This window comes from Corythoichthys intestinalis, chromosome 9 (genome assembly GCF_030265065.1).
Source record: "Corythoichthys intestinalis isolate RoL2023-P3 chromosome 9, ASM3026506v1, whole genome shotgun sequence".
NCBI classification, from domain to species: Eukaryota; Metazoa; Chordata; class Actinopteri; order Syngnathiformes; family Syngnathidae; genus Corythoichthys; species Corythoichthys intestinalis.
This window is the reverse complement of record NC_080403.1, coordinates 18,194,442-18,207,923: the sequence shown is the minus strand read 5'-3', so window position 1 is coordinate 18,207,923 and position 13,482 is coordinate 18,194,442. Positions and strand designations below refer to the sequence as shown.

The 13,482-nt window shown below is 37.6% G+C and overlaps 1 protein-coding gene across 2 annotated transcripts in view; it reads left to right on the top strand.

The window, feature by feature from the left end:
• The first annotated feature begins 3,224 nt into the window (after positions 1-3,224).
• slc12a5a (solute carrier family 12 member 5a) overlaps positions 3,225-13,482 on the top strand; it is a 256,090-nt gene continuing 245,832 nt past the window's right edge. For both annotated transcript variants that reach the window (XM_057846906.1, XM_057846905.1), the window contains exon 1: positions 3,225-3,582. In XM_057846906.1, the coding sequence (XP_057702889.1) occupies positions 3,396-3,582 (187 nt within the window). In that variant the 5' untranslated portion in view covers positions 3,225-3,395. The remainder of the gene's footprint in view (positions 3,583-13,482) is intronic.

The window sequence follows — 13,482 nt, the reverse complement described above, 5'->3', positions numbered from 1 at the left end:
TGGCATTGGAGCAGGGGTGTGTAAACTTTTTATATCAACCGTATGAACCTAGGCAGCGTACCTATTGAACCAAGTGTCTTACCCTCATCCCGTTTCAGTGACTGACACAGATTCAGCGGTGGAACTTCTCGTTTGGCGTGAACCCAAAGCGCCTTTCGAGCCGCACACAAAAACATAGCCAAGTGTGCCAAGTGTTATAACACAGGCCACGCAGGAATAACTTTACATGACTTTGCTTTCCCAATCACGCTCTTTGCTTTGGAGTCAAGCCAAGTGTCATTCACCTGAAATGTGTGTAGGGATAAACTCAAAACAAGTGTCATGTGTTGCTTTTGTATGCACATGTTTGCCAAGATCTTTTTTTCAACCCCTTTTTGTGTGTTTTTCTTCTCTATGATGAAAGGGAAATTTTAAAAGTTCACATGAAAGGAGTTATCTTACGCTTATATGCACTGTAACCATAGGTTTGACTTTTGGGGCAGGGGGGGGGCACAACATGTTGATGATCCCGAAACGCAGTGTCAGCAATAAAATTAACTTACAAGAATATTTATAAGTATATTAATATAATATAATAAATATTAAGAATATTTATATTTATAAGTTGGCAATGAGCGTTTTTTGTTTCCCATCATTCTTGAGGGAAATTCTACATCAGGCTGCTTGGGCAATACTTTTTGCCAAAATCGTCATCCATTGAATTTGGTACGCCAGCCTGTGTCGTGCCAATGTAGTTACCCCAGTCAAAAATTGTATCCCCTGGGCGGAGCCAGATGGAGGTAGATTTGTGTCTTTATTATTCAATTAAAAAAAGTTGCTTCAATGAAAAAAAAAAAAGTTGCTCCAATCAAAATATATATTTTCAACCAAAAAAAGTCGCTTCAATTAAAAAAAAAAAAAAAAAAAATGTGTTTGAATGCAAAAATAAATTTGAAACTCAAAAAACTAAAAAACAATGCAGGTAAAAGCTATTTTTCTTTATTTTTTCTTTAGCTTTTTTTGATTGAAGCAACTTTTTGATTTAAGTAATGTTGATTTGTGTTTGGGCCAGATTTTGGTAAGGACATTTTTGTCTTTATTATTCAATCAAAAAATAAGTTGCTTCAAAAAAATAAAGATTTTCAAAATGAAAAATCACTTCAATCAAAAAAAAGAAAAAAATTCAATCATAGAAAATAGTTTTTGAATGTGAAAAATATTTGAGATTGAAAAATGTGCATTTGAACACTCAATTTTTAATTGAAAAAGTTTTCTTTGATTGAAGCAATCCTTTTTGTGTTTGCGCCATATTATGATAAGGACATTTGTGTCTAAAATAATTTAATTCCCCAAAAAGTTGCTTCATTCAAAAAAAAAAAAAAAAAAAAAAAAAAAACAACAACAAAAAAATCAAAGAAAAAAAAAATCAATTTAAACAATATTTTTTCTCTCTAATATATATATATATATATATATATATATATATATATATATATATATATATATATATATATATATATATATATATATATATATATACAGAGACAGTCAGGAAATTAGAATATTGTGTATTCTAATTTCCTGAGACAGTCCTGTATATATACACAGGACTGTCTCAAAAAATTAGAATATTGTGTATTCTAATTTTCTGAGACAGTCCAGTATATATATATATATATAATGTTATATGCAAAGTAAATGACCGTCTAAGGTACTCGAAAAATAATTTTGACCCATTATAAAAATGTTTTTTTGTCAATTTCATTCATTTGTTGCAGTTTTATTGCTTTACAACTTTTATATGTATATACAGGAAAGTCAATTACATGCAATGACACTTTCCAGCCACCAGGGGAGGCTGCCCCCCCCCCCCCGGCATCTCCTTTAACTGACTGACTTTAACGTAGGTAAACCTATACACTGTTAGGGGCCCATCAATCGTGTTTACTTAGTGTTATCCGTTATAAAAATATACTTGAGAACTTCTAGTTCTGAAGGTTAACCTGGTATTTATATACTGTAGTAGTATGTAGCACTTTATCTCGTAATTGAACGACTGTGAGAACCTTAAGAGAACCCTAAAGATGAAGCCTTTAGCGTCATCCAGTGGAATTTTGAAGTCAATACAATTGAACGATCAGCCAACGAAATGATTAAGGGAACATGAAGGTATATTTAAACCAAAGGATAAACAAAAAAACACTAATGCGGTTAAGAGTTAGATTTGAAATGCAATAAAACAAAGTACAATAGTGTAGGATAACCATTCCATACTAAATCAACAACAGTAATTACAATATACAGTCTAATAGAAAATACTACATATAAATAATAATAATAATATGAACAATAAATAATAATAATATAAAAATATGTTATGCAGTTGCATTCCAAAAATGTATGAAAGTCATTATCAATGCGTTGCAGTTCATGGATTGTGTATCATCTTTAATTTGTTACCTCATTGACTGTCATTGACGGCGATAAACGAGCAAGAGTTGCTCTAAAAATAAGCTGGTTTTATATTTTATTTTACAATATATTTGTCAAATCACCACTTCATAACACAGAAAGTAATGAAAAAGATTAAGAACCTTTATTCTGCTCTAAGGGTTTTAAAAACTTTCATAAATTAACTAATTGAACGCAATTGACGGCGACAGACGTCCAATCCATTTTTGACTGGAATCGCTGCCACCCTTCCGTCTCGGAACGTCAAAGTTCCACCACACTACGGTTACGTCAGACGATCAAGTACGCCAGACAGATGTGATGTTTGGAATAATAGCTCCCTCTAGTGTACTTTATACGTAAAAACAATGTAAGTAGACTGATTCAAGAACAATGTTATATATTTTCACAATGAAAACAAAATATATATCTATATACATACATATACAAGAATAATGATCAGTCATTTGAAAAAATAGGATTAAAAGGCAATGCAATAAGTTTACTTCAATTTTAATTGGTAACGTATCCCTAATTAAGTGTCTCGCCACCTTTGGCTGTGGTTGCCAAGCAACGCCGACCTCGCAACGTCAAGTGTTCGTTAAAGCATGTTAAAAAATTGGTCCCCATGCATTAATTAGCGTCATCAAATCACGTTATTTTCCGTGCGCTCCAATAATTTTGTTCTCTGCGACACATAACATCATCTATTGGTGTCTTAATGCTTTTTAATTTATCGGCATTAGGACCCGGATGCCTTGCCAGTCAGCGAGTAGACACCGGTTGATGACTCGGTCCACTGTACATCTTCTCTGACCAGGACCGAACCTTCACCCGGCCGCCTGTCACTCACACACCGAGGGGTCCCCGCACAGCCAAGCCGAGCGAGGAGCGCTTTGGTTCGGAGTGGAAAAAGCCTCCCCCTCCCTCTCTCCCCTCCAGACCCCCGCGTCGCGTTCTCAGCCATGAGCCAGAGGTTCACTGTATCCAAGAGCGACGGCGACGGGCTCCCCGTTGACATCCAGGGGGAAGTGAACCAGCTCTTCGAGGGCGACGAGCCTCCGGCCTCAGTCGAGGCCGAGAGTGATGCAGCTGTGGTCGGAGTGGTACAATCGCCGGCCGAGGCGACGTCCACGGTGGTGGTGCTGAAAGGTAGGAGACCCGCACAGCTACAGGCTACATGCTAGCACAGACAGATGTGTGACTTGAATGTGGAATGGCCACAAAAAGGTCACCGTCTGGAGGCGGGAATATCACATTTAAAATGTCAAATGATCCCCCCATGGCTTCTTTTATTGCTGCTGAAGGAGCATAGCATGGGCATGTTATTGCTTTCTGTTTCACAATAAGCAAACACGTGTTTTTTCATTACTATAAAAATAATTATTATTGTAATTGCAATGGTGGCTGAACTTTTGAGTTCAAGACTGTGCTTTCAATTCAAAACATTGAAATATTTCCTCATGATGATTGAATAAGACAATATTTAGTCTGAGCAGCCACTGACCTCCTTTTGGGCCACGAAACAATTTATGGATAGGTCCCTTGCATAGGCGGAGTTAGACTTTTGGGGCAGGGGCGACACAAATGTTGATGACCCCGAAACGTAGTGTCAGCAATAAAATTAACTTACAAGAATGAATGAATGAATATTTATAATAATAAGTTGGCAATGAGTGTTTTTGTTTCCCATCATTCTTGAGGGGAATTCTACATTAGGCTGCTTTGGCAATACTTTTCGCCAAGATCGTCATGAATATGCAGAGGCGTAGCAAGGGTCCCCGGGGGCCCCAGGCAACAGGCAACATGGGGCCCTTTGAGCATGTGCAAGTAAGGGGGACAGTTGGACTTGGAGCAATAGCATATTTAATAAAAGTCTAATAACGCCTCGCTCTCATAAAGCGCTTTTTACACCCAAAGTGCCCCCCCCCCCCACAATTGCATTAATACATACATATTTGTGCAGTAAATGAACACGAAGGTGGGGGGGGGGTTCGAGTGCGCGCTGCGTGCGGTCATCTTGGCCATAAAAGTGGCGAAAACTAAGCACTTTACACTCATATGGATGTACAACATCATTTTAAGATGCTAAACTAACACCTTCCCTCTTAAAGCAAATGTGCAATGCGAATATAATGTAAAGAACGCTCTCCTCGAAGCAGCGAGAACGAGTGGGATCAACCAGCCGACGTAACAGGAAAAACACGAAACGGTCGCGCTGATAACGGCTCTAACTTATCATAAGAACTTTATGGCATGAAGAGGAGATACTTACATTCGTTCATGGACGCACAGATTAATCTTCTAACAGGTGGGGTGGCCGTCCTCTGCTCGAAATGCGCACCTTACGCTTACGCCTATTCTCGTTCTCAGAATATGCAGCGCTTGTGACGTAGGACATTAACAGGACTGGTTGCTATGGGAACGTATGCAGCGGCATATCGCATACGCAAGGAACCTTGCTAAAAGGAGTATTAAAATTGCTAATAAAATCGTTTAGGGTTATTTTAGATGCATATGTTATATTTTTCTTATAGAGTATTCAACGAGGAATACGATAGACCCATTAATAGACTTTCTTGGAAAAGTCACCATTTCTTTAAGTAGTCACATGAATAATGAGGTGGCCTGTGAAAACCAACATAAAATATAATAGCAAGGACTTTTCATAAAGTTCTTGGTGACACACTCTTAGCACATACATGCAGAGTTAAAACTGATTGATCTTGTTTAAACATGTATGCTGTTTGGGACTGATAACAGAATTGTTAAATTACCTTTCCAAATAATTCCATGGTATTGAATCACTCCCAATACTTGTAGCTACGATAGCGCGGTGAAGCTGAGTGTGCTAAATCTTTGTGTGCCAAATCTGTTGGCCCTCTGGGGGCCCCTGCGGCTGGGGGCCCTAGGCAATTGCCTGCGTATGCCTAATGGGACGCTACGCCTCTGTGAATATGGTACGCCCGCCGGTGTCATGCCAATGTAGTTACCCCAGTCAAAAATTGTATCCCCTGGGCGGGGAGCCATATAGAGGTAGATTTGTGTCTTTATTATTCGTTCAAAAAAAGTTGCTTCAATTAAAAAAAAGTTGCTTCAATCAAAATATATATTTTCAACCCAAAAAAACTCATTTCAATAAAAAAAAGTGTTTGAATGCAAAAATAAATTTGAAACTCAAAAGCTCAAGAAAAGCATGTGAAAGCTATTTTTTCTTCTTTTTATGATTGAAGTCTTTTTTTTTTTTCTATTTTTTGATTGATTGAAGTAATGTTGATTTGTGTATAGGCCACATTTTGTCTAGGACATTTTTGTCTTTATTATTCAATCAAAAAATAAATTGCTTCAAAAAATGTGTATTTTCAAAAAGAAAATCACTTCAATCAAAAAAAGAAAAATTTCAATCATAGAAAAACTTTTTGAATGCGAAAGAATATTTGAGATCGAAAAATTTGTATTTGAACACTTAATTTTTCATCAAAAACGTTTTCTTTGATTGAAGCAATTCTTTTTGTGTTTGGGCCAATATTATGGGTAGGACATTTGTGTCTAAATCATTCAATCTAAAAAAAAATTTCTTCAATTGAAAAAAAAAAAAAAAAAAAAAAAATTCAATCTAAGAAAAAAATAATTTGAAAAATAAAACTGCCCTCCCCTAATATTTTTTTTTTTCATTTTTTTGAAAATTTTATGCAAAGAAAATGACCGTCTAAGGTGCTAGTCACATGATCTGTTTGAAAAATAATTTTGACCCATTATCAAAATATATTCATTTCATTACCTTTTGTAGCAGTTTTATTGCTTTACAGCTTATAATATAGGAAAGTCAGTTACATGCAATGACACTTTTTGGCCACCGAGGGGGGCTGGCCCCCCGTTAAAATCCGCTTATTGTCCCTTGATACGGCCTTCAACCGACCTTAGGCGTAGGTTACTCCTAGAAGGTGCAAACGATAATGGATTTATTGATAATCAATCAATTGTATTTTGTTAATTGATTAAATGTTTAGAGTCAAACCAATAATGTCATCAGAAACAAGTTAAGTTAAACATGTTAATCAATATTATGCAATATTCAAAAGATTGTCCTGTTTTCCAATAAAAGCTTGGGCATTAAAGCATTAAAGAAATACAATTAATCAATTACTCAGAAAATAATTACAGGTAACTCATTGCTAATTCATGACTGCCTATGAATGCTCATCTTTCAGTGCCATTGACAACACTGAGCGTCTAATCTTTTTTGAATGGGAGGGTTAGCGGCAGGGGTGAAAGTGGGCCAGAACGGTCCGGAACGCTGTTTCGGTAAGAAATTCAGCGCTGGAACGGGGCGGAACGGTAAGCCTGTCGCAATATTGAATAAGTCAAAATATCGCACGGTAAATAAAAATTAGGGCGGTAATTTTCCCGGCTGCAATTTATTGCCGCGTTCGTGCGTGCATACATATGTGCATGCATGTGCTGCGTGCACTCGGCACACGTGCGTGTTGATTACATATCGGCTTCCAGTAGTTTTCACATATCTTTATTGGCCATCAACATGTCGTGGTATTAAAGTTCAGACTTACAAAAAAAGGAAACACTTCTATATTAATATGTCAAACATTAGCATAGCTACATTGAGGCTAATGGAAAAAGACAACGTACTAACCACTTTAGTCTGCTATAAAACATTGCTGATCTTCTCCACAACGCAAAATTGCGGTGAAAAGGTGGCTCATCAAACATGAAAAGTCGCTGGATTAAAGAATGACTGATAAAAGATGCATAACGAAAGAGAAGTGTATTTTGTTTTTCTTTTTACTGAATGTATAGCTTACGGTTACTGGCTTAGCAAACATACTTCCTGTGAACTTTTCAAAATAAAAGCATGTCATATTTAGATTTCTGGAGGCAATCGCATATACTTCAGATTTTACACTAAGAATAAATTCAAAATGACACACATTATGAAAAATCTGATTGGCAATGATAATATGATGTAATAAATGATAATAATTTGGCTTCAAATGTGTTGCATGTGCACTTTGCAGGACAAGATGACAGTCATTTTGGATCAAATTAACACTTTTATTGGGCTCTAATTGGCAGACAACAAAAATTACAGTGGATTTCTCGGATATTTCATATTCTGCATCTAACTAGCTTTAAAATGACTTATTATTCATTGTGTGTTTTATTTAATCTTTATAAATTTTAATATAGTATGTGTTTAATTTAAGAATAACAATTTATTGCATTTCAATAGGTGATTTATTAGGAGGTATTGTCTCTATATTCGTGGTTGAATAGGTTAAAAAAAAAAAGACAATAATATCGCATATCGCAATTATTTATGAGACAATATATCGCCTACTAAAATTTGTTATCGCGACAGGCCTACGGAACGGTGCTTTGATTACGAAAAATGACGACAACTGTCAAAACCCTATGCTAAAAATAATCTGCCTGGCTGCCGCACAGTCATCTCCAAGAAGAAAACAATCTACTAATGTCAGATTTGCACACACAAGTGTTTAACAACAAGCATAATAAATTTAGTGTTTGTGTAGCGTCATTTGTTTCCACCGATATTTATTACGGTATTTATTTATTCCACGGACGGCACAGAGCTCTCTTCAGCTGTAGCAGTTACCGGAGTTTGACGAAACAAGGTATGGGCAGTCGTGTCGATGTGCGCATGAACTCAGTTGTCCGTTCAGTTGGCTGAAATACTGACATGTGATCAGCAAAGATAGTTAGCTCTGATAAGTTAGAATGCACATGTTTCTGGAACAGCAAAAAAATAAAAAAAATGAACAAGCTTGTCGAATTAATGCGATATAAATGGGCAATGCAACAGAAAATTGATCAGATATTTAAGAGAAAGAAAAGATTTGAAGAGGCTTATTTATTTAATGTAATTTTATTTTATTTGTTTTGATGGGGAGGTTCAGAACATCTTTCATGTCTATGTGCACTTTACACTTATTTTTGTTTATGTTTGGCTAATTATTTATTTCCTTATAATTTAAAACAGACAATGTGTGTTCTTCAAAGTGTATTGCATTTCACTGTGCATAATGTAAGTCATTTGTATTTAGTTACTTAAAAAAGTAAATAAATGTCTTCATTATTTTCAGTTTTAATGTACATCCTACGTTCTTAAGTAGTTAAGATTTAGGTTTTGCATTTAGATGTGAGATAATGAGGGAAAATAAAAATGAAAGATGATGGTTGTGGTTACTGCTGTGTGTTAACTATTATTTTGCAAATCATTAAAAAAAAAAAAAAAATTTGAATGAAAATCGGTTTCTCATGTTTGCCTTGTGATAGTATGTGTAAGGCAGTAGCCTAATGCACGTGTAAAGCCTGTTTTTGTGTGTGTATATGTTATCGGTATAAATTTGCGCAAAGCAGTTTTCTCTGCATTTTAGTGGTGTTTGGAGATTTAAACCCCCACCCCTCAGAAAAATAAAATAAAAAAATCTGGCTCTGTGACCTCCATGTCAGGGCGTTCCGGCAAGAAATTCTAGCCACTTTTACCCCTGGGTCGCAGCAATCATTCACTGCCAGCCTCTCCCCATCAAAATGGATTGGATGTTTAGCACCGTCAGTGGCAGCCAATGAGTTAATCAATTATTGAAATCATGGTTGATTGCAGTTCCACTTCTGACTAACCTCTACAAAAGGAGATGTTACCCACAATTTTTCACAGTGGCAATATTTTAAGTTATAATTCACCGATGCAGACTCTTAAGATTTCTACTTTAGATACTTTGAAAAACAACTTTTATTTCAATTACCAAAACATAAACCATAAAAAAGGTTGGGCATCGTTTGAATTTGAAAGGATCCGATTCCAGGTTTCTTTCCGGTTCCAATCGATTCTCGATTCCGATTCTTTTAATAGGCAGGGTAAAAAAAAATGGCATAGTTTATATTATTTTATTAGCTCCTCGATTATTTTTTAATTATAAGAACTTTCAAATAACTATGAATATCTCAGAGGGCTATTTTTAAATTGTATATAAATATCAGTCTTTGAACTTTAATATGATGAAGTTTCTTTCCAAAGAAGTGCACTTTCACAAAGATGTTTATTTTTCCAAAAGCTCACGGAGAAAACAATTACGCATATTCTTTTGCCTATGTTCAAGAGTGTCTTATGCTGCTGGCATTTTTACATGTTACTGAGCTCGCACTAACCTGGTGCAGAATATGAAACAGATAAAAAAACAACTTGTAAAACCCAGTCCAGATTAGCAGCAGGTACAGTATAAAATCAGAAACAGAAACAGAAAATGATCTTAACTGCCTTCTCAGGCAGTAAGCCTGAGCATTCTGGACAGATTATGTCTCCTGTAGGTGAGAACACATGTTCACTGGGTGTAGATGAAGCCTGAATGCATAAATATGAGAAAGCGAGAAAAAGTTGCAAATATTACATAGGGGTAAGGTAGCTGTGAGCCGCTACGCACTTTACATACATGTACCTTAGCTAGGAGCTACGACGAAGCATTAGTATAAATTCTCCTATTCATTATAATTTGATGTAGATGAGGCAAAATAATAGGGATTTCCTTATTTGCAAAACCGATCGTAAAACAAAAAATGCTTTTAATACTGTTGATTTTAATGGAGGCAGCAACACTGAACACGCTACATAAAGTACGTAGCTGCTTATATAGCTACATCAGCACGATGTAATAATACAATTTGTTGTCGTAGTATTCCATCCATCCATTTCAACCGCTTAATCCGGGGATCGGGTCGCGGGGGCAGCAGAAGACAGACGTAATTTATTGTTTTACCTACCTGGTTCTGACTGGTTAAGAGGACTGGCGTACCGTGTCAAATATGCGGCTCTCAGCTCCACACTACTTGGCACTTGTATTCCATGAAGCCGGAGGTGTTTAATCATATTGGTCGTGCAGCCACCTTTGCATGATATATCTGTTGTATTAAGTTCATTTTGCCTGCACTCATAAATTGGTCAAAACTTTTCTTCTATCCCAGGCAATAGTAGGTGGTTTATTTACCTCGTCCTCTTCGTCCTCTGATGAAGGCGGACGTGTTCGCCGAAACATGTCAGGTAAATAAAACACCTACCATTGCCTGGGATAAAAGAAAAGTTTTGATGCTATATCTGTGTTGCAAATGTTGCACTGAGTGGACTAGTCATTTTTCTTTGTGAAGTTGAGGCAAACTTTTGAGTGCCGCCGCACTGTGTCCATGGTTGACACCAAGTTGCAGTGAACGAACACACGGTTCATGTGGCTTCTTTTTAGAGGTGTTTGGCAGCTATTTTTTTTCCAATCGCCGGTCAGGGCACCAAAATATGGAATAGAAATGTAAAAATTTGGACGGTTCCGGGAGCATCGGATCCCATCGATGCTCGATGCCCAAACCATTAACCTAAACCATAAAGTATTTCAAGAATACACTCTAATAGAACAGGAGCAATTGAAGGTAAAGATTGTGTCAATTTTTTTAAGATTAACTTTGTACAGGAATCAATGAGAGGAAAAAAAGACAGACGAAAAATGAACGCGAGCTCCCTAGAGCCTTAAAAGTGAGTGATTCATTATAACAGAGCTGTTTTATGTTCAAATTAATGAGTGTTTTAACTCTGTAGTGTATTCTACAAATGTCAAAGAAAGGTGGTATAAACTAGTGCAGCACTCAAGAGCAGACTTCCGCCTTAGCAGCCAAATTCAAAGCATCGCCTTTCCGACATTTGAATCTTTCTCCTGTCATCATATCACCTGCCCTGTAAATTTGAATTAAATACACTAATCCGTTATCCAGTTATTGCGAAATTCCTTTTCTGACCTCTGTGACCTTTGACCTCATTACCCCCAAATTTATTCACCTCCTGTGTTTCATATTACAAACATGTCCTGCAAGTTTGATACTAATCCTTTAATTTGTTCTTTAATTATCCTTCTAACAGAATACATAACCTCCGCCTTCCTTAGGTTTCACAGCCTCGCAAAGATATTTTAGTACAACTCTATAATGCTGTGATGCCTTCTTTAAAATGAAGATTTCATATCAAATCGATCGCAATGAGCTGTTGGCTTTGCGGTAAACAAACATGTTTTTCATCTCTGCGTCTCTGCTTTGCAGCAGCTAAATTACGGTCATAACACATAAAGAGTTGAAAGGCTCTTCCAAATTCCCATTAACGTTGGAAGATTAGAATAAGAATACAAGCAAGCCTTCCCATGCGGTCGAGTGCAAACAGCGGTCTCTCGCACTCTCTGCAAATGAATCAATGTGTTTCAGAGAGAGGCTTCTACATTGAATGACATTTCAGATTAACGTAGCTCAAGTTTTGTTACCTCATTTCTTTGTGTTGAGGTGGCGGGCTTTCATTTTGTGTCCATGACTAGGCATTCGAATACCTTTTGCCTTTGTAAAACCTGATATAATTGAACAATTTAAGTTATGTTAACCCAGATGGCAAAATATAACTGGAGTGGACTCGGGCCAGATGTACAGCAAATATCGGCCCAATTTTGTGTAACAGATCTGCCCCAGTGTCTTTTTTGTCTCAGTATAGATTCACTTGCCGGATCAGTGAACAGTATTGTGCCAGAACTGGTCCAGAGTTGCTGACATGACATTATTGTACGGCCCTGATATAGCACACGTTACCCAATCTGGTCCAGCACTGGGCCAGATGTAGTCCAGATTCCCAGATAACAAAATATAACTGGAGTGGACAAACCACAATATATGGCCTGGAAAAAAAATATTATTTCATTTGGAACAAGCAATTCCAAAATAAAAATGACCCATTTAAGGTTGTAGGGTAATGGGGGACCCAAGCACAGAGACGGGAGGCAAACTGGCAATGGTAACAGTAGTTTATTGAAGGTTAGATGGACTAGCGGATCGTGTCCGAAAAATCTGGTGGGCAGTTGGGTCATAGAACAGGTGAACGACCAGGCAGGCAAGCAGTACAGTATCTAAGGAGGAAAAAAAGAGCTCAGTATCGAGATTACAAGATTCTTTGTTAGCTGAAAGCTGGTGTCACAAACTGGTGGAGTTGAGTTGTTGTTCTGGCACTGATGTGAGGCCAAGGACTGGTCTTAGTAAGATGCTGACGATGATCACAGGCACCAGGTCCCAGGCTCACCTATCTGTCCAATCCTGCAATCAAGGAAGGGACACACACACAAGGAGGAGGGGGGCCTCTGGGGGCAGGGGCCCTAACAGTGTTCCAACATTGAAACATACAGTATACAGCATAAATGTAGCGTATAAATACTTTTTTTGAACTTGATCTTTGATCGGGGCTGGACCAGATTGGGTAACATGTTTGCCATATCCAGGCCATGCATCAGCGTGTTTTCTGCTACTTTGGACCAGTTCTGGGCCAAACTGTTTGCGGATCTGGCAAAGAGTCCATACTGAGTTTGGCACATTATTCAAAAACACACTGAGGCGGATCGTTTTACGAGATTGGGCCAAAATCTACTGTACATCTGGCCCATGTTTGCTCCAGTTTTATTTTGCTATCCGGGTAATGTTAACGCACGATTAAATAACTTGTTTAACACTCAAGCATTGACTTCAAAACACGATTATGACTTTGAAAAAAGCACTTACAGTAAAAATTTACAGTCCGCCTAGATGCTGTGTCCTGACTCCTGTGTGTTCTCATGTTTGGTGTTGCAGCACAGATGCCCGCCGTCAGGGTGCGCGCTGCTGTGACATCACACGTGACTCTTAAATTTCGATTTTTGAGCACGACCAGTCTGAATAGTCTGCCCTGGAACAGTGCATGCCCTATCATTTGGACTGTCAGATTAATGATCCCGTCCACATTTGGCGCGCTGATGTTCCGCGGGCGTGATTGCTATGTGGATCTTGCAAGCTGAGGCCGGATCCGGCACAAAGTGCTTTTGGGGAAGCGTCTAGTCTTAATTTCTCAGCACGCTTTACTTGAAAAACTTTTTTCTCTCATTTTGCTTTCATTCGGCACCAGCTGCATGTTATTGTCAATTTTGATGGTTCATCAGGGCATTGTAACATGCTCCTGCAAAGACATGAAAGCAGTGT